This window comes from Saccopteryx leptura, chromosome 3 (genome assembly GCF_036850995.1).
Source record: "Saccopteryx leptura isolate mSacLep1 chromosome 3, mSacLep1_pri_phased_curated, whole genome shotgun sequence".
Classification (NCBI taxonomy): domain Eukaryota; kingdom Metazoa; phylum Chordata; class Mammalia; order Chiroptera; family Emballonuridae; genus Saccopteryx; species Saccopteryx leptura.
Genome location: NC_089505.1, coordinates 141,511,398 through 141,536,521, shown reverse-complemented (window position 1 = coordinate 141,536,521; position 25,124 = coordinate 141,511,398). Strand labels below are relative to the sequence as shown.

Here is a 25,124-nt window from a genome sequence, read left to right as displayed (position 1 = left end):
CATGGGGGTGGTGGGCCACCAGCCCTTGTAGCCCTCTCTCCTGTACCTCCCTGAGCCGAGATCTCTGCGCAGGTGCGCGCGCACACACCCACAGTGCTGCAAAGTTTCTCCATATCATCTTCAGCCATGGAGGCTCCCTTTCCTTCATCTTTACTATTTGTTATCTGTTTCCTCTGGGAGCAGCAGAAGGCCAAGAGATTCCAGCTAGCAATCAAAAGTATTAATATCTCTGAAGATCGGTTCAAGCTATCGAAATAATGGTTACCATTCATTCAGTGTTATTATGCCTGAGCATTGTACTTATAATTGTCTCTTAAATTTTTCAAGTTTAGGAATATCACCTGGACCTGTTCTGTATGAGCTTTCTGGTAGCTCCTGGTAAATGACAGGATATCAGCATGAAGAAAGCTCTTGCCTACAACCTTTGTTAGGTATTGTTGCCTCTAATTCACTTCACAGAAGCCAAGAACAGTTGGAGTGTAGAGAGGGAACTATTCTTAGTGAAAAAGAGCAATGTTTGAGCTCCCATTGGATCAAGAAGGAATGTCTTTGCCCTCTCAATGCCTAAACTTTCAGGTTAGAACTTCAAGAATGCATTAAGCTGGCCTCTTTAGAATATCAAATGAGAATTCTGACTACAGAATATTTTCCTGGTTTAAAATTTAGACCTTATTACCATGTTAGTTGAGGGATTCTTCTTGAAGAAGGAAACTAGAAGCAACCTGAAAACACACCCAGATTTAATTACCTTCTATTCACTACAGGATCTGACTTCTAATTTGCCAACCCAAACTCAACTTTTAGCTCATTTGGCTAAAAGCACTCAGAGATTTTGTTGTTGTTTTTTTTACGTGTTTTATGTTTTTTAAGAGATTGTTTATTTTAGAGAAAGGACAGAGAGAGAGAAAGGGGGAGGAATGGGAAACAACTGGTAGTTGCTTCTCACATGTGCCCTGACCAGGCAAGCCCCGGGCCTCGAACCGGTGACCTCAGCATTCACAGTCAACGTTTTATCCACTGTGCTGCCACAGGTCAGACTGCTTTTGTTTATTTGTCTTGGGATTTACAAGCTCTTTCCTACTTCATGTTTTCTTGCTTGCTGTTTCTTCTGATTTTTCTTTAAATCTTTAAAAGGCTGGTGCCGTCTCATCATTTAGACTTCAGCTCAGAAGGCTTTCTGACCACACCAGCCAAAAGAGTTGTCCCACACATTATACTCTCATAGTGCTTACCACTCTCTGAAAATGATCTTGGTGATATATTTAGTCACTTGTTTATTCTTTGTTTCTTTCCACCATAATGTAAACTTCATAAAAATGGAGTTTCATTCACCACAAAATCCTCAGGGCTCAAAACAGTGCTTGACACACAGGTGGATGTTCAATAAATAGCTGTTGGATTCAATGTTTATCAAAATAAATATTTAAATAGTATTAAGTGTGATATATATTTTCTATTTTCAAAGGGGTTTACATAGATGCATTTGGAATTTCATTGGATGTATTTAAACTGCTATTTATGGAATATTCAAAATAAAATGTTTTTAAAACAAGAGTAAGTTGAATAATAGCAGTATCTTTTTTCTTTTTAAAGTTTTTCTTTTTGGTATGACATATTCCAAATTAATTTAAGTTAAAAGAAGGGGAATACATTGAACACAAATTTAACTTTAAATGGATTATAGGCCTAAATGTAAGACTTAAAACTATTTTAATTTTTATTTTATTGATTTTAGAAAGAGAAAGAGAGAGCAGAGAGAGATAGAAATATCAGTTCCTGTACGTGCCCTGACCAGGGATCAAACTGGCTTCAGGATAATGCTCTGGCCAACCAACCTATCCAGCCAAGGCAAGTTAAAACTATTTTAAAATATATAAAACTTTTGAGGAAAACACAGAAGTAAATCTTTGTGATCTTGGGTTAGGCAAAGCCTTGTTAGATACGACAAAAGCACAAGTGACAAGAAAAATAGACAAACTGGACTTAATTACAAAAGACCACATCAAAATTAAAGTTTTTATACCTCAAAGGATATAATCAAGAAAGTGGAAAGTCAACCCACAGAATGGGATAAAATATTTCAAATCATGTAACTGATAAGGCACTTGACTCTAGAATATAACAAAAAAGAGATAAATATACCAGTTAGGAAATAGAAAGTGATCTAAATAGACATTCTCCAAAAAAATATACAAAAATGTTCAATAGCACATAAAAAGACATTCAACATCCTTAGCCTAGGGAAATACAAATAAAAACTATAATGTGGTACCACTTCTCACCCCGTAGGATGACTATATTCAAAGAGACAGATAATCACAAGCATTAGTGAGGATGTAGAGAAATTGGAACCTCATAATTGTTGGTGGGATTGTTAAATGATGCAGCTTCTTTGGAAAATAGTTTGGCTCCTCAAAATGTTAAACCTAAAGTTACCATATGAACTAGCAATTTTCTTCCTAGATATATTGTATATACAAGAGAAATGAAAACAGAGGTCCACACAAGCCCTGTGAACAAATATGCATAACAGTCAAAAAGGAGAAATAACTCAAATATCCACAAACTGGTAAATAGATAAATAAAATGTAGTCTATCCATACAATGCAAAATTGTTTAGTCATAAAGAGGAATGAAGTAGTAATACATGCTACAACATGGATGAACCTAGAAAACACGCCAAGTAAAGGAAGCCATTTACAAAAGACCACATACATATTATAAGATTCCATTTACATGAAATGTGTCTAAATTGGCAAATCTTGAGACAGACCATAGATTAGTGGATGCTGGGGTGGGAGAGAATGAGGAATGATTGTTAATGGGTATGGGTTTCCTTGGAAGGGGTACGGGTGGTGATTAAAATATTCTAAAATTAGAGAGGGGTGGTAATTGTACAATTCTGTGAATATACTAAAAACCTGTGAAAAGTACCCTTTTTCATGGGTAAGTTATATGGCATACAAATTATATCTGAATAAAACTGTTTGTATTTTTAAGAGTACAACGTAGGAAAAAACAAGAAAGGAAAATTTAAAATCAAGAAGATCAACCGTCAAAGTAAGTCTGAGGTGGCAAAATAGAAGAGTGTAATATTTCTGTATTTATTTTTGATACTTTCACTCTAGCTAGAGCCTACACTTGCAAGATTATACCTCACGTTCCATCCTCAGACACAGAGGATTTGCCCGTTCTTCACAAGAACTACCTTTATTGCTTTTGTTTTAAAAATGCATAATGTAGGCCTGACCTGTGGTGGCGCAGTGGATAAAGCATCGACCTGGAAATGCTGAGGTCGCCAGTTCGAAACCCTGGGCTTGCCTGGTCAAGGCACATATGGGAGTTGATGCTTCCTGCTCCTCCCCCCTTCTCTCTCTCTCTCTCTCTCTCCTTTCTAAAATGAATTAAAAAAAAAAAAGCATAATGTATTTAGAGTACATTAAAAATTAGAGTCTCGCCCTGGCCGGTTGGCTCAGCGGTAGAGCGTCGGCCTGGCGTGCGGGGGACCCAGGTTCGATTCCCGGCCAGGGCACACAGGAGAAGTGCCCATTTGCTTCTCCACCACCGCCCCCCTCTTCCTCTCTGTCTCTCTCTTCCCCTCCCGCAGCCAAGGCTCCATTGGAGCAAAGATGGCCCGGGCGCTGGGGATGGCTCCTTGGCCTCTGCCCCAGGCGCTAGAGTGGCTCTAGTCGTGGCAGAGCTGGCAGAGCGACGCCCCGGAGGGGCAGAGCATCGCCCCCTGGTGGGCAGAGCCTCGCCCCTGGTGGGCGTGCTGGGTGGATTCCGGTCGCGCATGCGGGAGTCTGACTGTCTCTCCCCGTTTCCAGCTTCAGGAAAAAAAAAAAAAAAAAATTAAGAGTCTCTTATTTACATTTTATGTGGTGGCTACATCTAGTGTCCCCAAAGTATTTTTAACAGAATAAGTTTTCTTTTGCTACAGATGGTAGCAATATGAAAATGAAGTACTTTGTTCCCCCTACATGTCTCTCACAAATCTAATAGTTGTCCATGCTGTGAGATCAGACTGCCGGGACTCTTCAGGCAATGGAAATTTGGGAAAGGCTCTTTAATCTGTTTCTGTTTCTGTAAAAGGGGGGTAGAATTAGTAATACTACTTACTTCATAATGTTATTCTGAGAATTGAAGAAAATGATGCATGTAAGGTCCTTAGCACGTGTCAAGTGTATATTAAAGGCTTAAATTATAGTTGTTAGTAATTATGATTATAATAAAGCAACAATTAGTAATAGGGGGTTGAGATTATTAAGAAATGGGTAAAAACCAGTTGTAATGAGGTTGAGAAATACCTAAGTTTTAGCATCCTAAAAGCAGTAAGCACTGTAAGAAGACAGAATATTGTTTCTCAGTTTCATAAACATAGGCAAGCATACTGGATATTTAATCAAGATATTTGGAGCATTTAAAAAAAAAGATATTTGGAGCAATTTCACAGCATTTACTGTTTATACAGCTTGCTATAGATAAGGCTGTGAAGTTACATATTTTTCAGAGTATATGATTCAGGCTTGCTACAAGAGAGCTTTTTTAGACTACATTTCTTTTTTTTTTCTTTTTTACGACTTTATTTATTCATTTTAGAGAGGAGAGAGAGAGAAGGGGGAATAGCAGGAAGCATCAACTTCCATAGGTGACTTGATGGAGCAAGCCCAGGGTTTCGAACTGGCGGAGTGTTACCAGGTTGATGCTTTATCCATCCCGCCACCACAGGTCAGGCCCTACCTACATTTGTAATCAGTGGTATCTTATATCTTGTTACTTTACAACTCATGCCTTTATTCAATTTTCAAAGAGGAAAGAGAGGGAGAAAGATAGAGACAGGGGGAGGAGCAGGAAGCATCAACTCCCATATGTGCCTTGACCAGGCAAGCCCAGGGTTTCGAACTGGCAACCTCAGTGTTCCAGGTCGACGCTTTATCCCACTGTGCCACCACAGGTCTCAACTCATGCCTTTAATTTGAATAACAGTCTGCCAAGAAGTCTCCTTACTGCCTCCCTTGAGGTTTATTCAGCAATACTTTTTCTATTGAGAGTAGCAGGGACATTTAGATATTTTTTAAAACTATTTTAACTTCTTAGGAGAAAGAAACTTTAGTGAAAACAGTTACGTATAAAATAATTGATTTGAGATGTAAAAGAATTACCATTCTGAACTTTATTTGTATAATTTTAAAATGGTCTTTAACTTTTCTGGATTAACCAAAATTCCAGAAAAGAAAGGGAGAGAAGGATGTTGCAAGTGCTGACAAGTTTTTCCCCTTTCCCCAAATGTTTATTCACATTTTTACGCTATATTAATAGGTAAATTCTCTGAAGAGTGTAAGTGAACCTTACAAATTCATAGCCAATTTCCTTATGTGTAGCTTATCTTTAAATATTCTTACTGTAATAATGCTTGGTAATCTTAAAAATGTTTGAAGAAACCAGATATCTGTACATTGGATAAAAATGACCAAGGACAGGCTAGCCCCACCCTCCAGACTGTGTCAGGAATAGGTAAGTTATTCAGTCTCTTTGTGCTTCATTTTCCTCACCTTAGAAATTAAGTAATAATACCTTTCTCATAGAGTTGATGTGAGGATGAAATGAGATCACACAAAGTACACCAAGCAAATAGTAAAATATCATGTTTTAGCTCTTAATGTTGTGGCAGTAGCCAGAAAGAGATAAGGTGAAGCATATTTCAAAGGTGCAGCAATTAACAGCCTTTGGTAAAGGGAGTAAGATTTTAAGGTATGGAGATCTTCCAAACTGCACTTAAGCTATTTTCAAAGGGGCATGGAAAATATGGTCAAACACTCCTTGTCTTTTGTTTTGGTAGGAGCCACAAGAGCCAAAGCTTGTGGGAGGGGGTAGGGTATATGTGTGAGATGGGAGTGTGTGTGGCAGGGACTGAAGCAATAGAGAAATAGGTGACTTTAAGGAGTGGGGTGTTGGATTTAGAAACAAAAAAACCAACAGGCTTGTAATATGTCTCTTTTATTTTCTCTGTTAAGGAATTGATTTAAAATATGCTCAGAAATTGCCTGACCAGGTGGTGGCGCAGTGGATAGAGCGTCAGACTGGGATGCGGAAGACCCAGGTTTGAGACCCCGAGGTTGCCAGCTTGAGCGTGGGCTCATCTGGTTTGAGCAAAAATTCACTAGCTTGAACCCAAGGTCGCTGGCTCGAGCAAGGGGTTACTAGGTCTGCTGAAGGCCCGCGGTCAAGGCACATATGAGAAAGCAATCAACGGACAACTAGGGTGTCACAATGCGCAACGAAAAACTAATGATTGATGCTTCTCATCTCTCTGTTCCTGTCTCTCTGTCCCTGTCTATCCCTCACTCTGACTCTCTGTCTCTGTAAAAAATTAATTAATTAATTAAAAATATGCTCAGAAATGAATAAGATCACCTTCAGCCATATTACATACCCTGCCTGACATGGAACTATATTTAAATCTTATCAAATATTGGAAATTAATTAAGAATTGACTGATTTCTATCAGAAGACAGACTTTGGATAAACAGTTGATGTAACAGTCTCGTAGTGGAGTTAGAAGATGGGGTTAACTCCTGGTACCAGCACTTACAGACCTGTGAACTTGATAAGTCACTTCACCTCTGAAATGATTTCATCATCAGTGAAAAGGGAAAAGTACTTACCTAAAAAGGTGTTCAGATTAAGTTTATTCATAGCACCTGGAACATAGAAATGCATTTTCTACTCTATCTTGTGTTAATGAAAAAAGGTTTAAAAATTACGATATGTTTAAACACTTATAAAGTTACCAAATATACTTGAATATGCATTGACACTCAATTACCTTAACAGACGTGAACATTCTCAACTAACATCAATGCTTATAGTAAACAGTTCACTGACCTTTTCCTCCCCTTACTGCACCTCCCAGCACACCATACACTCAGATGATCAAAAAAAATTTTTTTCTTTAGTACATTTTACTAGCACCTAATCCTTGGCTTGCCAGAGACTAATGGACAATTGGATTGACTTTAGAAAGTTTCTATAAACAGTGCCTTTTCGAGGCTTGCCCAGGGACTGTCAGGAGTTAATAGCAATTAAAGCGTCCGTCGCAAAATCGTATTTCTCAACGAAGAAAGGCGCGCAACATTCCCATGTAGTAGTTCAACTTGTCCTTTTGATTAATTCTGCTATCCGAGTTCACGTCCCTGCAAGAGGAAGCAATTCTGCCTCACGTTAAACAGTGTCGGTTCATTATTGGAGGATACGGGAGGGCGACTCCAGCAACTGAGCAGCGTGGGACTTGAATTGGAACAGGTCGGCTGCTACCCAGGAGAGGCCAGTGCGGCACCTCAGCAACCCCATTGCCCCAGAAGTTTTTGTACGTCTCCAGTTGTAAGATCTGGAAGTAACCCTGACCTTTCCGGAGACATGGGGAAAGTCAGCCCAGGGCCGGAGGCGGGGTGAGAAAAATCAAAGACTGTACAGTACTTTCAGGAGCAAAATACGCCGTCACGTTTTCCTGTTTTCAGCATAGCTTGCGACCCGGAGACTTTAAGGGCGGCAAGAGCAGGTGGCAAGACTCCGCCCACCACCACCACCACGCTTCCCCTCCCTCAGCTAGCATGCTCCACTCCCTCCGTGAGGTCCCACCTCTCAGGCGCGCGCGAAGAATTGTCGCGCCGTACCTTCTGGGAATTGTAGTCCTGGCGCCGGGAACTGCCTCGACAGAAGAGACTCTGGCCTACACAACCCATAGTGCCCTGCGGCTCTGGCCGCTCCCGGATGTGTGCCTGGCGCCGGAAGAGAAGACGGCCCCCCTCTCTCAGCCCGGCCATCTTGTGGGAAGAGCTGAAGCAGGCGCTCTCGGCTCAGCGCGGCCCGCTGCAATCCGTGGAGGAACGCGCCGCCGAGCCACCATCATGCCTGGGCATTTACAGGAAGGCTTCGGCTGCGTGGTCACCAACCGATTCGACCAGTTATTTGACGACGAATCGGACCCCTTCGAGGTGTTGAAGGCAGCAGAGAACAAGAAAAAAGAAACCGGCGGGGGCGGCGTTGGGGGCCCCGGGGCCAAGAGCGCAGCTCAGGCCGCGGCCCAGACCAACTCCAGTGCGGCAGGCAAACAGCTGCGTAAAGAGTCCCAGAAAGATCGCAAGAACCCGCTGCCGTCTAACGTTGGCGTGGCTGACAAGAAAGAAGAGGCGCAGCCGCCTGTGGCGCTTAAGAAAGAAGGTAAATCTGTGGTAGGAGGTGGGGGAGAGCCGGGTGAGGCTAGGAGCGGGGTGCACTTGCTGCTACCACTTGCTTCTCGAGGTCGGAGCGTCCGCGCGAGGTTATGCGGCTGATCCCCTCACGTTCCCCCACACGAGAAAAGCGAGGTCTTGCGAGCGTGGTTGCCCCAAGTTCAGAGCACCGCCTGCCAGGTCCCTGGAGCCACCCCCTTTCCGCCTCGGGTGCTGAGCGGGGGAGCGTGGTCCGGCGGCGAGCCGCGGTCCGGGGCCGAGGGTGCCTTCCCGCCGGACTCCGCGGGCGAGCGTGGGGTCCCCAGCGTCTTCCTGCTCGGGGCTCCCTCTGTGCTGCTGTGAGGTGCTGTCTGTCTGAGGCTTCTGTCCTGCCATCTTGTCCGACCGCGGCGTGCTGGCGGCCGAGGCTTGCACCGAGCCTCTCCTCTGTTCGAGGTGAGCTACTGCGGAGGGAGCTGCTCCTGCAGGGGCTGCAGGGGCCGCAGGAGCTTGATTGTTCCCCCAACTGTTTGAAACTTAGTTGCTCGAGTGCATTAAGTTCCTGGGAAGGAGAGAGATTTGGCTGCATTCAGCAGAAGCGGGAATTCTGAGTGAAGGTTGGTTATTTGAGGAAATGCTGAGTGAGGGTCGTCCGCTTGTCACCGCCCCCCGCGCTCAGGGTCGCGTCTGCCCGGCCCGGCCCTCGAGGTGCGGTGCGTGCGGAGGCTGTCACGGTAGCCGGAGCGGACAGTCGGGAGCTGCTTCTCACATGTGCGGGAAGCGTGGTCAGGATTTAGTTGGCGGGTAATAGTTGCTTCCAGGTCACACTGTCAACTTCACAGGAGTGTCTTCAGCTGGAGTGTCGCGTTCTCCTTAACGGGCTTGTCTTTTGTGGAGAATGAAAAGGCAGAGCAGTTGGGGGACCAGAAAAAAGCATACGTGACCAATAACAAACAGTGTAGGACCAGAGCTCCGAATCCCGGTTGATTTTATATGGTTAGAGTTGAAATTTCGCTTTACTGCCATGTGCTCCAGAAAGGAGTTGTTTCTCATTAGCTTTAGTTGAATTCTAACGTTCAACTAATTAAAAAACAAAACAATTGTGCCAGATTTTTTTGTTTTTGTTTTTTTTAAGTAGAACTTACCCGAGGCTTGAATTAAGATACGAGATGGTGAATAAAACAAAAGAATAATTGTATTAAAATCACAGGTTGTGGGGAGTCCAAGTTGAAGTTGAAGTGTTAGAAAGCATGTATATATCGCTTACCTATTTCATCAACTAAGGTTTACAGCAACCTGTAGCACAACTAAATAAAGATCTGTGTTAAGGAACACTGGCTTGACTGGCTTGTGTAATTTTTTAAACTGCTCAACCGTACCTCTTCGATCAGACTTAATTCCAAGGAAACATGAAGAAATCGATTCCAAAGTGTAAATTTAAAACGTCCAACGTAGATGTATGTGTTCGCTCATATTGACTGTTCACAGGATGAAGTATGTTTGAAGTCCCTCAGTTTTGATCATAAAGCCCATCTTTGAAGTCACCTATTTCTCTGTTGCTTCCTATCTGAAAACTAGTATTTTAAGTTACACAAGTAGGGAATTATTTCATAAATTTATAGCCAGGACCGGCTATGCCATTCAGTAGTTTTTCCTTGGGAAACCTCCCATATTAGCTATTAACATTTTCCTTGGATCAGTGTTTCAGATCACTCTTAACTTTGAATTGCATAAAACAAATTTCTAAATAAAGGGAAAGTTGAATGGAGAATAATTGAAGTTTTGAGACTATCCTGTTAGTCAGTTGATGTGCTGGGCATTGGGGGAAGCTAGACCTATAAACAAACTGCCTCTTACAGTGGGAAGAATTGTTACCCTGATCATGTGTTCAGTGCCTTTGAAGATAGATCTTGGTACAGTGCTGGACATAACCTAGATATGGACTTAATGTTTATATTTTTAAGATTTAGGTTTGAAGGATATTTGTCCATTTGAAGAACTTGAGAGTTGACACCACAAAGAATCTTTTGAGTATAGACAAAGGTGTTTTGTTGTGTGTGTTTTTTAAATATTAAAAGCCTGGAATCTAGTGAAAATACAAGTGAGCTTGCTAATACAGATAAATATATCAAGAGAAGCACGCATTTTTAAATGTCGGTTATTCAGTGATTATATTTGGTAAGTTGTAGATTCTGTAAGCCTTATGTTGAATATTGGGTGGAGAAGCAAGCCATTGTTCATTTGGGTGTGTTTGGCTTGGATATCATTATAAGACTGGTTCCATAGCTCCACCCCAATGTACTTATACCTCTGACGAAATTTATTTAAAATTTAAAATGTTTTGGTGTAAGATCTAACAATGTGGCCTTTTCTGAGAGTTTATGTGGAGTGAACTTTAACATTTCTTTGAAGAGTGATATTTACTGTTTTACTCTAGTTATAGCACCTGAACAATTGGGTACATCTCAATGGTTTTACACTTTCTTAGAAAGAACCAGAGCAAATCAACTTAAGATCTTTTTATGAAAACAATTCCTCAGCTGCATTTTGACTTTGTCAGATATTGTGGTTTGGGAATTACAGCATACCTGAAATTTTACAGTCAGAATTTAACCATCCATCTACTTATTCTTAAGGCCACCAGTAGTAATGCATACACTGGTTGCCTCTGTGGGCATTAAACACTAACAGGGAAAAAGTAATAAAGGATGAAATCAGTCAATGCACTGGTAAGAGCAAACCAAAAGAAAAGTTCTCCATCCATATAGTAAAATAACAAGTAATTCTTAGTGGTTATATAACAGTTTTTTTGTTAGGTGTGGTGTGTATTTATACGTGTATACATATATATGAAAACTAATGGAGGAGAGTGGTACTTTTTTTCTGGTTAAATAACTATTTCAAACTATGGAGTTGTAATGATAAATGCCATTTGTTTTCCTTTCAATTGTTATTTCATAGAATTGTCAGTCTTTTTACTCTGTTGAGTTTTTCCCCTCTCCAGATTATGCAAATTAAAAGTGTGACCTTCACTTTTTTTTTTGAGGGTCCTTATATGGTGAATGTGTGGATTTGCTTGGTTATTATTTATGGATGGCTACTGCTGTTATCTTTGGTGTCTTTAAAGCAAAAATGTGTCATTTGCCTAAAATGTCTTTAAATTTAGAATTTTAAATTAAGAGACTGGCATTTTGAAGATGAGAGAATGGTTACCTACCCAGATGACTTCTTAAGTCCATTACAGAGAATGCTTTAGGAGGGAAAATGACTTGGCAAACGAGATAAGAAGTTTGAAAGAAGTTCATTGTCTTTAAATAGGAATTCCTCTAAGGTACTTTGTTCCACTTTAGAGATGCCCAATGTTTGCCTTTTTGCCATTGTGCTAGTTAGTGGAACCAAAGATTAGCAACATTTCTTTTTAAGTCTAGGCCTAATTTTTTTGTGTTGCAAAAATAACTTGTTTATACTGGTAATTTATCCTTATAGGAATAAGACGTGTTGGAAGAAGACCTGATCAACAACTTCAGGGTGAAGGGAAAATAATTGATAGGAGACCAGAAAGGCGACCACCTCGTGAACGACGGTTTGAAAAGCCACTTGAAGAAAAGGGTGAAGGAGGAGAATTTTCAGTTGATAGGCAAGATTTTTTTTTTGAAATCTCTTCATATTTTGTCAGTTTATAGAGTCACATCTTAACACAAAGTTATAAATTGGTCATGATTGCCAGGTAGCTGTGTTAACAGGAAAGTTCTCGGGTTTATAGCAAAACAGGGTACACATGCAGGTTAGATTTGTATTTTAATTATTAAGTGCATTTATGGGTGAACAGTTTTACTGGATTATGTGAAATGAGTAACAGTGAAAAAGCATAAGCACTAGTAAGTAAGTTTTAGACAATGTAAAAATAATTTTCTTGTTTTGATTTCCTTTGTGTGTTTAGAAATAGGCTATTTTGAATTTCCTAAGTTGTGTGTTTAACTATTAGTTTATGAGCTCGTAAAGATACTGTATTTTTGAGCCTTTAAATGAATTTTCCTGTTCTTTTCTCTGGAAACCTGGAACATACATAGTATTCTTTATTTGCCGTAGACCGATTATTGACCGGCCTATCCGAGGCCGTGGTGGTCTTGGGAGAGGTCGAGGAGGCCGTGGACGTGGAATGGGCCGAGGAGATGGATTTGATTCTCGTGGCAAACGTGAATTTGATAGGCATAGTGGAAGTGATAGATCGTAAGTCTTATATTGGTTTTTATTGTATTTTTATATTTGAATCTACTTTAATAAAACAAAATTTGAATTTCTAGAACTAAAGAGTATTATGTTAACTCAGTTTTTTTAGTTCTTTTTCACATTACAGTGGCCTGAAGCATGAGGACAAACGTGGAGGTAGCGGATCTCACAACTGGGGAACTGTCAAAGATGAATTAACGTTGGTATTCTGATTTTTAAAAATAATTTAATAAAATTGATCCTATACCTTAGTAGAGGTTCATCCATAACTCTTAAATTTTATTTGTCCTTGAGACAAGAATAAAATAACTCCTCTTAGAGCTACTGCCTTGCAAGATAATGTCTTATTGAATATGTTTAGATTATAATGTATCAAATGACTAGTTTTCCTATTTTCAATATATGCTACTTTAGTTTTTTTCATATGGCTATGTTGCTTTCCCTGAAACCCTACTTTGGAGTTTTTTGGGTGTTCTGATTTTCTATGTCTTTAATTCTTTGTAGCTGTTTACCCTTCTGGTCATTACAAAAATTTGATAAACCAGTGAGGCTTTGTTTTAAAACTAACTTTTCTGTCCTACTTTTTGAATAAAGTACTGTAACTTGGGTCAGTATATATTTTTAAATTATTTTCTCTTAAAGGTCTACTGGAGTATAAAGTTAGTAGGAAAATGCTTTTAGGAAATGTGAAGATTTTAAAATATTTTTGTATAAAGATCCAAAAGCTACATGTAAATGGACCTAGATGCCTTTCTTTTTCTTTCTTTCCTTAGAGAGTCCCCAAAATACATTCAGAAACAAATATCTTATAATTGCAGTGACTTGGAGCAGTCAAATGTGACTGAGGAAACACCTGAAGGTGAAGAACATCCAGTTGCAGACACTGAAAATAAGTAAGTGGTTTTATATGTAGTGGTGATGCTCCACCACAGAAATAGGTTTTTTTCAAGAAAACCAGTAGTAAGTTTAATGCTGTTATATCTAGAGGAGTATTTTACACGTGTGTGTCTGTATGGCTCTAATGGTTTGAAAAATAGAAATGGTTATTTATATTTGAAATTACCGTTGTTTTAAAAAGATAAGGAACAGACATATTTTAGTATAACCTGTTAGCTCTAAAATTAACTATTTTAACCTCAAAATGAGAATAGAGGTAAGATGCCATGTATTTTACCTAACTAACCTTACAGAGATAATGGTAATGGGTATGAAATGGGTAATTCAGATGATAGCTGTCCAGAGACATCATATAAGTGAGGATTGGAATCTGAGATTGCAGTTTCTACATTAGACCAAATGGTTGAAATAAGAGAAGTTGTAGTATTTAGAACTCATAGTTCAAGGTACTTTGGACTCTGTAACTATAAAAATTTTCTTTTGAGACAGTTTTAAACTAGAAAATGTAACCACTTTAAAATTAGTGCCTCTGTCAAATTTTTTTCCCCAACAGCATTGAATTTGGATGTTATTGGCTAGTGTTTTTGAGATTGAGACAAAGATGAGAAGAATCAGTTCATAGTTGGGGCACTTGAGTTGTTCATTGATTGCTTTTCATATGTTCCTTGACTGGGGGACTCTAGCTGAGCCAACGACCTTTTGCTCAAGCCAGCAATCTTGGGGTTTTAAATTGAGGCCTCAGTGTCCCAGGTCAATGCTCTATCCACTGTACCACCACCACCTGGTTAGGTATCTTGTTTTAAAAAGTGTGAGGAAATCAAAAGCCAGAATATATTACTCACTGGCTTTCTTAATCTTTTTCATTTTCTGAGTATTTTTGTTCATTGAGGGCTGGTAGAAGTAACTTAATGCCTTTCTCTAGTTTCCATCAGTCGAAGCAGAATTACATGCCAGTCATTTCTTATACTGTTGTCGTTTAAAGTCTTGCATTATAGGTTATTTAGGTCAGTAATTCTTAACCAGAGCATATTCAAGTCAACCAAGGAGGAGATGCTTTTTTAAACTTTGCTTTTTCTCCAGGGACAGTTGCTTTTACAGTGAAACATTCTTAATGATTGAGTATCATATTCCATGGGTTTGTTAGAATGAGAAATTTTAGATTTGCTGCTGGAGAGAGTAGAAAAAAATAACATGGTATTAAGTGATATATTTAATTTATGACTATTTATTTGTAATTTTCTGAAGTGAAGTGGGGAGGCAGAGAGACAGACTCCTGCATGCGCCTGACCGAGATCCACCTGGCAAGCCCACGAGGGGGTGTGTTGCTCCATTGCAACTGGAGTCATTCTATTACCTGAAGCAGAGGCCATGGAGCCATCCTCAGTGCCTTGGCCAACTTTGCTCCTGTGGAGCCTTGGCTGCAGAATGGGAAGAGAGAGAGAGGGAGAGGGGGAGGGGTGGAGAAGCAGATGGGTGCTTCTCCTGTGTCCCCTGGCAGGGAACCGAACCTGTGACTTCCACACACTGGGCTGACACTCTACCACTGAGTCAACCAGCTAGGGTTATTTATTTTTTTGTGAGAGGCAGGAGGGAGAGAGATGAGAACCATCAACTTATAGTTGTAGTGCTTTAGTTGTTCATTGATTGCTTTTCATATGGGCCTTGACCAGGGGACTCCAATTGAGCCAATGACCCCTTGCTCAAGCCAGAGACCTGGTGCTTAAGCTGGTGAGCCTGCACTCAAGCCAGCAACCTGGTGTTGTCAAACCTGGGACTTCAGTGCCCCAGGTCAAGGCTCTATCCACTGTGCCACCACTGGTCAGGCTATTTTATTGTTTTTAAAAGATTTTATTTATTGATTTTAGCAGGGGTGTGGCAGTAAGAGAGAGAAGGAGGATGAGGGAATGTGAAGCATCAACTCATAGTTGCTTTTTGTATGTATCTTGACTGGGCAAGCCTAGGTTTTCAAAACCAACAACCTGCTTCCAGGTCAACATTTTATCCATTGTGCCACTACAGGTCAGGCTTTAAATTTTTTGTTGTGAAACTGTATGAAATCATAATTCTCTTTGGTAAACAAAATTGTGATGGATGAGTTAAATTAGCCTTAAGTATTTCATAATGCTCAACACAACTGTTGTTCCTTTAATAAAGAGCCCATGTTTAAGTCACCTACCAGAAGGAAATCGTGTATTATTGATAGGGTATTGGAAGCAAATGCTTAACTAAGGACCCAGGAATGAAATTGAGGGTATTTGGTCTAAAGAAGATCTTGATACTATGAGGGCAGTCTCCACTAGGAGCAAATCTGAGTATAGTATTGTATCTTATATATGGAAATGTAAATTTAAGAAGCAGCTTCCAGATCTTTTGTTTTATCTCACTTGATCCTTACAGCAACCCTTGAAGGTGGTGTCATGGTTCCATATGATAAAGTGTTGTTACCTTCTTGATGTGTCACAACTTATGAGCAACTAGGACCTTTTTTCTTAGTTTTCTCATCTGTAAAGTGACAGCTGGACCTGATAGCCAAATCTCATCGAGTCAGTGTAAACTTGAAGTTTTAAGGTAGGATTTGTCAAATAGTACAGAGTAGCATGGAAGGGGGAGATATTTGAGCTCTAAGGCTAACTGAATCACCTGCTATCTTTGGAAAGAAGCAGGGCTCCCAAAATAGCAAACACTTGGTTGGTGACAATTGGAAATTGAGATTAGACTGAGATGATGGCTTTCTAGGCCCATCTATCTTTCTGCTAAAAGAGAAAATGATAATATGATGTTTTAATCTGAGAATTATATTTGGAAATAACCAATTTAGTAAAATAATGAGTCCTGTGTGTGTTGAGTTTCATTGCTAGTGGAACCTCAGTCTCCTGTCCACACACAGGTTGGAATGTACAGAATCTAGCATTTATATAAACTTGGACATTTTATTTTTAATTTTTCCATTGATATGAAGGAGGGGGTAGAGAAGCATCGACTTGTTCCATTTAGTTGTGCACTTATTGATTGCTTGTTGTATATGCCCTGACCGGGGATCGAACCCGCAACCTTTGCGCACCTGGATGACACTATCTACTTAACCACCTGGATAGGGCTAACCTTAACTTTTAAAGTTTATTTTGTTTTGTCTTTTTCTGTTATTTATACTTTCACTAATTCAACAAGTATTAAATTCCTGGTGTCTATGAAATTACATGTTAGCCATTGAATTATAAAGACTATGATCCTCCTGTCCTTACATAATTTTCCTCTAAAAGATGAATCAGACAAGATTAACTTCTTTACTTAGAGGTAATATAAGTTTTTGTCATTCACGTACTAGGTGTAAAATTTAAACATCTCTTCACAGGGAGAATGAAGTTGAAGAAGTAAAAGAAGAGGGTCCAAAAGAAATGACTTTGGATGAGTGGAAGGCTATTCAAAATAAGGATCGGGCAAAAGTAGAGTTTAATATTCGAAAACCAAATGAAGGTGCTGATGGGCAGTGGAAGAAGGGATTTGTTCTTCATAAGTCAAAGAGTGAAGAGGTAAAATTCATTTTTGTGGTACTTAAAATATTTAGATGTCTTGAATTGTGTTTATAATTTTTGGCTTAAAATTCTACATGGATAATCTTTATTTTTGGATACTCTATAAAAAAAAGCATTATACCTATAGGATCATTTGGGACAGATAAATTGCTCAAAAATGAAAATAATCTCATTACCATATACCTTCTATCAGTCTATAATTATATTCAATGTAGTAGCCTCCTCACCCCAAATGCTGTTAATCAATTGTATATCATGTAATTACTGTGCTTTAGAAATAGAATAGGCCTTTTCAGAGTTGTGATGATATTTTTTTAAATGTTGCCTAACTGGTAGTCATTCAAGAACTTTATCAGATTGAAAGTTTGGCATTTTCATGTGGCTTAACCTAAAATAAAATGAGTGGTTTTATTTAGTATTCAGTCTTTGAAACTGTCTACCTAGCCATATCTAAAGGTCAGGTAATAATACCCTATATTGAGAAATGAAGTAAAGATCAGAAATTTAATGTATAGGTTTTCTTATAAAACATGGAAACTAATGAGAAGGACACATTGGTGGCTTTTTATTTGGCAGCTTCTATTTAAGCCTTAGGACATATGTTTAGAGGAATGTCCCCAGTGCTACACATCCTTTTAGGGCTTTGTGTATGAGGTTTTAGTCATAAAGTTAAAATGTTATGAAGGCAACTTGTAATAAAACAATTCAGCAAGATCTTACTGTATTTTAATTTAAAAAAGAAAAAAAGCTGTGAAACTTGGAAACATTTTGAAATAAAACAGGTTGAAGAGAAATACTTACCTGAGTTTAGAGGTGATTTTTAAAAACATTGAGTCTAAAAATTAGTATAAATGAGGACATTGTCTTTAAAGTGTCTTGTAGAAAATAACATTCTGATTTATTAGAACATGTTTGATTATTATTCATAGTTCTTGGAAATATACTTGTTTTGTGTATCTAGGTGAAACAGGTTTCCAGATTAAAGAACCTTGAAAGTACACCTTGAGGAGATTGTTCATTCGAACTAATTATTAAACTGTTTAGATTAATATGATGAAAAAGATTTATTGAGCATCTTTGAGACAATTATTCATAACTTTTGGGGTGCTGAAAGAACCTTTCTCCAGGACAATGCACATGTACAGAATGATATAATTTTAGGTGATTAATACCCTGAAGCTTCTTCATGCATTTTATAAACATCAGGTGGATTTAGGTATCCCCGTTTTAAATATTTTATAGTGCACTTATCAGAAATATACAAGGTGATGCATATGATTAGACATGTTTGAAAATTATAAAGCATAGAATTGGTTATAAATCACTTTGAACCAGGACATTTTCACTGTCAAACCACATTTATGGGTTTTGCCAGTTTATCCTTCTAGTTACTAGGTCAGGGATATGCCCTAAACATCCAGACTTCCTTTATATTACTGTAGTAAAACCTTTTAGGTTATTTCAGTATTAGATCAATTTAGGCTTTAAAATTTTTTTTAATTTATTTTTTGCTTCTGTGCTCTAAAAACTTGTAAAAGCTTCTGATTACTAAATAGATATTCTTCACAATTAAAAACATTTAAAAATTAGACAATTATATATAATTGACTAATTTATTAGTTTTATGGGTTTAAATTTATTTTTGATGCTTCTTTAAAATAACCTTTTTAAAATAAAGGCAATTCCTTTTAAATTAGGTTGTTCTGACACTAAGGGATAACATTTAATTTGGGTATTAGATGATAAAAGGGTTAAAACATGGAAATAAACATTTACTTGTACTTTAAAGGTAGCTATTATGGTTGTACTACTACTGGATACTTAGAATAAAATACATTCCTACAGAAAAGAGGATTATATATGTATATAGAAGAATTATCCCAAACCTAAAAGTAGAAATCAGGCATTAAACAGTGTAAAATTCTCTGGCTTTTTTTTTTTTAAACAGACTGGGTCATGTAGCTTTATTACATAAACACAGAGTAGGGTCTGGATTTCACAAACATGACAGCTTCATTTTTAAGATGGTTCCTTTGATATTGTTTGAGGCTTGGTTTTATTTGAGCTCATCTTTTTAAGATTCCCTTATGTAAAGTTGTGATTCACTTGAATCTGTAACACTCCAGTTTATATGAAAGAACGTATAAAAGTTGTATTTGAACAGAATAGCATTTTAAGTTTATACACAATTTCTTAACTCATAGTTAAAAGAATATAGAGCAAAAGTTTTCTATATAACTTATAAAGAGTTTTAGTATTATCAATTATAGAAACCTTAATGCTAGCTATTCATGTTCCTAATTCGGAGTGTCCTAATTCCCCTGTCAGGGCTTCCTTTATGGCAGTGGTCCCCAACCTTTTTTGGGCCACGGACTGGTTTAGTGTCAGAAAATATTTTCACGGACCGGCCTTTAGGGTGGGATGGATAAATGCACAAAATAAAATTATGCGACCGGTGTAAAAACTGTGGTATTTTTTAATATACTTGTCAAACTTACGAGAGAAGCAGCGTCAAGAGTGAGTCTTAGATAGATGTAACAGAGAGAATCTGGTCATTTTTAAAAAATAAAACATCGTTCAGACTAAAATATAAATAAAATGGAAATAATGTCAGTTATTTATTCTTTCTCTGCGGAGCAGTACCAAATGGCCCACGGATCGGTACTGATCCGCAGCCCGGGGGTTGGGGACCACTGCTTTATGGGGAATCCTAATCTGCAGGGTGTGTTTGAGATGGGCCCCAGCCACTTTATGGTTGTGATTATATACCGTATTTCCCCATGTATAAGATGCCCCTTAATTTTCAGGCCCGAAATTTGGGGGGAAAAAAATAAAGATAAGCAGGAAAAGCAAGTAAAAAAACCTCCAGCCATTGTGTAAGTAAGACACACCCAGTTTTTAGACCCCAAATTTTTCAGTAAAGAGTGTGTCTTATACATGGAGAAGTACGGTACCTCTAGTGGAGACTTTGCCAATATCATCTGTAATTTAAAGTTAGGGGAATATGAAAGAGAAAAGTGGAAGGAATTCTTCCTCAAGATCACTATTGCTTATCCCCAAACTTATTACCTATAGTGGGTCTGACATATTTGCTGGCATGATATGCAAGTTGAAATTTTGGTCTTCTAAGAAAGCTAATTTAGAGATTTGCAACATTCCTTTCCTAGTAATCACCCAATGGCCTTCACTTAAATTTTTAGGCTCATGCTGAAGATTCGGTTATGGACCATCATTTCCGGAAGCCAGCAAATGATATAACGTCTCAACTGGAGATCAATTTTGGAGACCTTGGCCGCCCAGGACGTGGTGGCAGGGGAGGACGAGGTGGCCGTGGGCGCGGTGGACGTCCAAATCGTGGCAGCAGGACTGACAAGGTAATTTTTAAAGACTTCTTTTGTCCTTTTAATTTTTTTTTACAGAGACAGAGAGAGTGAGGGATAGACAGGGACAGACAGACAGGAACGGAGAGATGAGAAGCATCAATCATTAGTTTTTCGTTGCTCATTGCGACACCTTAGTTGTTCATTGATTGCTTTCTCATATGTGCCTTGACCATGGGCCTTCAGCAGACCAAGTAACCCCTTGCTTGAGCCAGCGACCTTGGGCTCAAGCTGGTGAATTTTTGCTCAAACCAGATGAGTCTGTGCTCAAGCTGGCAACCTCGGGGTCTCAAACCTGAATCCTCAGCATCCCAGTCCTTTTAAATGATTCAAGGACCTTTGGGGATAGGAAAAAAAGGTACATGTGTCTTGAAGAAACTACACTTTAGGTTATATTTTTGTTTAAAGTGAGTGGATAGTGTGCTCCAGTAAAGTAAAATTACTACCTTTCATTGAATGCTTAGGTGCTGGTCATGGTGCTCTGGTAGGTATTTTATGTGCTATGTCATTTAATTCTTGTTACTATGTTGACATCCCATTTTACAGAAGAGGAATTCAGCTATACTAACCAAGTTTACCCTGGCCTTTCACAGGGTCACCTAAAAATGCCAACTGCTTCCTTTGACTTGACTCTTCACTGCTGTTTTGGTCTCAGCTTAACATAACCTTTTTGTCCATTGTATAATTGTGTGACTCATTAGCTAGTTGTCTAGTAAACACCTTTTTAGTTCTTGTTTTTTTTTACTAGACTGTTATATTAGAGCTGGGATTCGTTTTTGTCCTAGTTTTTGTAATCATCAGTGCCTTACACAGTGTGCAGCACAGAACAGAAAGGTCTTGTGACCTTTTTTAATAGAAGCCCTAGTAATTGATAGATTGGAGCTCAGATCTGTCTGATGCCAGAGTTCATGTTTTTAATGTCTAGGTATTATTAAACTAAACTAAATTATTAGAGGAAACCTTTTGGTTAGTTTATTGTCTCTTAAGATCTGTTTAGGATGCAAACGTAATGTCTTCCTGAATTCCCAACACCTGATACACAGATTGGGGGGCCCTCCTGCTTGATTTGGTCTTGCCAGTGTTTGACTATAGTGGTAACTTAAATATTACAGATTTTATGGTCACCAGTAACAATGTAGGGATATTTTCTTTTTCTGATATCAGCCATATTTGTTTATTCATTTAAGTGAGAAGTGGGGAGGCAGAGAGACAAGACTCCCACATGCACCCCGACCGGGACCTACCTGGCAAGCCCCTTACTGGGCGATGCTTTTCCTTCTGGGGCCACTGCTCCATTGCTCAACAACCGAGCCATTTTTGTGCCCTCAGGTGAGGCCATGGAGCCATCCTCAGCACCCAGGGCCAGCTTGGCTGCAGGAGAGAGAGAGAAGGGGGTTGGGGAGGAGGTGGAGAAGCAGATAGTCGCTTCTCCTGTGTGTCCTGACTGGGAATCAAACTAGGGATTTCCACATACCAGGCTGATGCTCTACTGCTGAGCCAACCAACCAGGGCCAATATCAGGTGTTTTTAACAGCCAATATTGTGTACATGGACCCTTTCAGGCCTTCGTCCTCCTGTGCCCCTTTTTTGGTTATTTGCACTTTGTACATAGCAGTTGGCAGTTGGGTTCCATTCTAACATTGTTAAATATAATGCTTAAATAATTGTAATTGGTTTCTTAGCCTGCTTTCAAATTGATGCCATTCTTTTTTAGTAAGGGGAAAATATGGGAATACTTAACAATAAAGTAAGAATCTACATATATAGCCCATATGAATGTACTTGTGTGATGTATTAGAAAAATAACCCATGCTGTTACTAGGGAATTTTCCTAGGTCTTGATTGAAATTCAGGACAAGACTTGTTACAGGTATTCATGGTCCTATTCTGATCATAATTTTACCTTTAAGTGAATGGTTTGACGTATTTTATTTGATATTTTAACTTCAATGTTTTTTAGAGTTCTTTATCTGAATGTAGACACTGGCAGTTTATTTTCAAGATTTGTGAATTATTAATTTTGATTTGTTTCTTTTTCAGTCAAGTGCTTCTGCTCCTGATGTAGATGACCCAGAGGCATTCCCAGCCCTGGCTTAACTGGATGGCAAAAGACAACCATGGTTCCTTTGTGGACCCTACTTCTCTGAGGTTTTGCATGCTTAAGGATCCCAACCAACTAAGAAATTTAAAAAAAAAAAAGACTGTCATTCATACCATTCACACCTACAGACTGAATTTTACCTGTTTTGAAAATGAACTTCTCTCGCTACACAGAAGTAACAATATGGTAGTGTTTTGTATTTAGAAACGTATTGGTAGCAGGGATGTTTTCATAATTTTCAGAGATTATGCATTCTTCATGAATATTTTGTATTGCTGCTTGCAAATATGCATTTCCAAACTTGAAATATAGGTGTGAACATGTGTACCAGTTTAAAGCTTTCACTTCATTTGTGTTTTTTAATTAAGGATTTAGATGTTCCCTCAGTTACAAACTGGCTTTAAATATTGGACATAATATCAGTTTCAGTACCTGCTTTGCATTTACACACATGGTCAGCTGGGACATGTAAACTGTCAAATTTTATGCTGTGTGGAATACTAATGACTATGTATTTTAACTTAGTTTTAATATTCTCATTTCTGGGGAATTTTTTTTTTTCACTTCTCATGATAGCTGTTATTTGCTAAATCTTTATATACAAATATCAGACTTGAAAAATTCAAAGCACATTGGTTTTATTAACCCTTGTTTCTGCAAGGTTTATTAGGTTCAAATTATAATTGATTGACAGTTTCAACTATATTTTAAAATGTGTGACTTTCTCATTTTAAAAACCAAACTAGGCACCTTACTGTCTAGTAGACAGTTGTTTAAGTTACTTATTGTTGATAAACACATCCTGTCAGATGAAGTAGTTTTATGGGTGTTGGGCTTTTCTTCCTCCAGCAGGGTGGGTGTAACAAAGTTGATGTGGCTAATGCATAATATTTAAGCTGCATCTGGCCACTCGGTAAGATTTGTGTTTGTGAAAGGTCCCAAATCAAAATTGTTTGCCCATAGTCAATGACCTTTAACCCTTCCTGTTCTAAAGAAACCAAAGGGTACTGGTTAGTATGTTAAGATATGGGAGTGTGTTGATTTTTGGAATTTGGAAAGCAAACAGCTTTACTTATAAGGTTGGAACAGCAGCACTATTCATGAAATGTAAACCAAAAATCGTATTGTTTCCGAATTCCCTATATTGCTATTAATTTTGGTTTTAAGTTGATACATGACTGTTCCACAGAAGGTGATAAGTATCTTTTACCTCTTCCTGCATTAGAAAATTAGGTTAATAGATTCCTGAATGGGAGCGTCAGCTCACCTAGTAAAACATACATGGAGAGAATGATCAATAAACAGGTTTCCTGGTATCTTTATTTTAGGCTACTGCCACATTTATTGGTAAGCAGAAAAAAGAATTTTATTTAGAGTTTTAAAGATTTTTTGTCACTCATTGGTTTTCAGTAATTTTCTTCCTTGTTTGATAATGTCCAGTTTTTAAAATATTGAAAATCTTAAACCATAAAATGCTGTTTAGCTGATTAGTTCTCCCATATACTTCTATAAGAAATTGTACAGTACAAAAGTTATTCATTTGAATTAGATTTATTAATCTAGTTACCTACTAGTTTGACATCTTAGGAAAGGAGGTAATTGGTTTTAAATGATGGATAACTTGTGCTGGTATTTTGGATCTTACTATGCTGGGTGTTCTGTACTGGTGCTAATGTCTAATATTTTATATTTACAAACATACCTGCTACCCAGAAGCAAGTATAATGGACTATTGGCCCCTTCTAAGTTAGTGTGTTTAGACTTTCAAGTATCTTAATTCATTGCTGGACGTGTAACGTGTTCATAAACCTCTTGACTTCTAGCAACATAGAAAACACCTGCTATTAAGAACACTTCACAAGTTCCACTCACTGTCAGCCATTGTCGTTAAAGGATACATAGCAATATCTGATACGTTGCAAGCTTTCAAGATAGCCTGAACTCTAAAAAGTTGGTCCATTAGTTGTATCTGATGGATGTAAATTTGCCTCCTAGTTCACTTTGTGTCAAGAGCTATAACTGTGAACCTAACTTTTCTTTTATTGGTGGGTAATGACTGAAAATAAAGATTTTATTTTCATGCTCACTTCTTAAAAGTCATAAAAACAATCAAATAGGAGCTCATTTATCATCATGTGTTTTCTGACCTGTGTGTGCACCTCAAAGGTAATACTCATATTTTCTTTTTTCCCCTTAGACTTAGATTTTGTTGTGGGTAGGTGAATTATTAAACCAGGTTGTCTAGTCTCATTGGGAAAGGATACCTACTTTAATGAATATAATTAGAAAATTGAAATTTAAAAAAAAAATTTTTTCCCCCAAAGTTAGAAGAAGGGAGGCAGTCAGGCTCCCTCATGCACCTGACCGTGATCCACCGGCATGCCCACCAGGGGGCGATGCTCTGCCCATCTGGGCCATTGCTCCATTGTGGCCGAAGCCATTCTAGCGCCTGAGGCGGAGGCCATGGAGCTTCCTCAGCGCCTGGGCCAACTTTGCTCCAATGGAGCCTTGGCTGTGGAAAGGGAAGAGAGAGAGAGAGAGTAAGGAGGGAGGGAAAGGTGGAGAAGCAGATGGGCGCTTCTCCTGTGTGCCCTGACCGGGAATTCCACACCGGGCCAACGCTCTACCACTGAGCCGACTGGCCAGGGCCAGGAAATTTAATTCTTATAAAACGAATTTCAAGGACTGACCTTCAATTGGCATTTCTCTTAGATTGCATCTTGAATGCAGAGTTTCAGTGCAGAATGCCACTCTTGGGAGGAAGGGGCTAAAC

General features: G+C 38.7%; 1 protein-coding gene and 1 long non-coding RNA gene across 5 annotated transcripts in view; one reads left to right on the top strand and one right to left on the bottom strand.

Annotated features, from left to right (window-relative positions):
- Positions 1 to 7,611, bottom strand: part of LOC136400237 (uncharacterized) — a 40,802-nt gene extending 33,191 nt beyond the window's left edge. Inside the window, exon 1 of the long non-coding RNA XR_010750269.1 lies at positions 6,886 to 7,611. This is a non-coding gene — a long non-coding RNA (uncharacterized lncRNA). The remainder of the gene's footprint in view (positions 1 to 6,885) is intronic.
- Positions 7,612 to 7,786: 175 nt separating this feature from the next.
- Positions 7,787 to 24,437, top strand: SERBP1 (SERPINE1 mRNA binding protein 1). Of its 4 annotated transcripts, none has more exons than XM_066376541.1 (8): positions 7,787 to 8,220; positions 11,697 to 11,847; positions 12,300 to 12,440; positions 12,568 to 12,639; positions 13,259 to 13,333; positions 16,690 to 16,867; positions 20,071 to 20,244; positions 22,291 to 24,437. In XM_066376541.1, exons 1-8 carry the CDS (start codon positions 7,908 to 7,910, stop codon positions 22,345 to 22,347), a joined length of 1,161 nt encoding a protein of 386 aa, XP_066232638.1. In that variant the 5' UTR covers positions 7,787 to 7,907; the 3' UTR covers positions 22,348 to 24,437. The 4 variants fall into 4 exon arrangements, with proteins under 4 accessions (XP_066232638.1, XP_066232636.1, XP_066232637.1 ...); XM_066376539.1 differs by having other exon boundaries at positions 13,214 to 13,333; XM_066376540.1 differs by having other exon boundaries at positions 12,550 to 12,639.
- Positions 24,438 to 25,124: the final 687 nt, after the last annotated feature.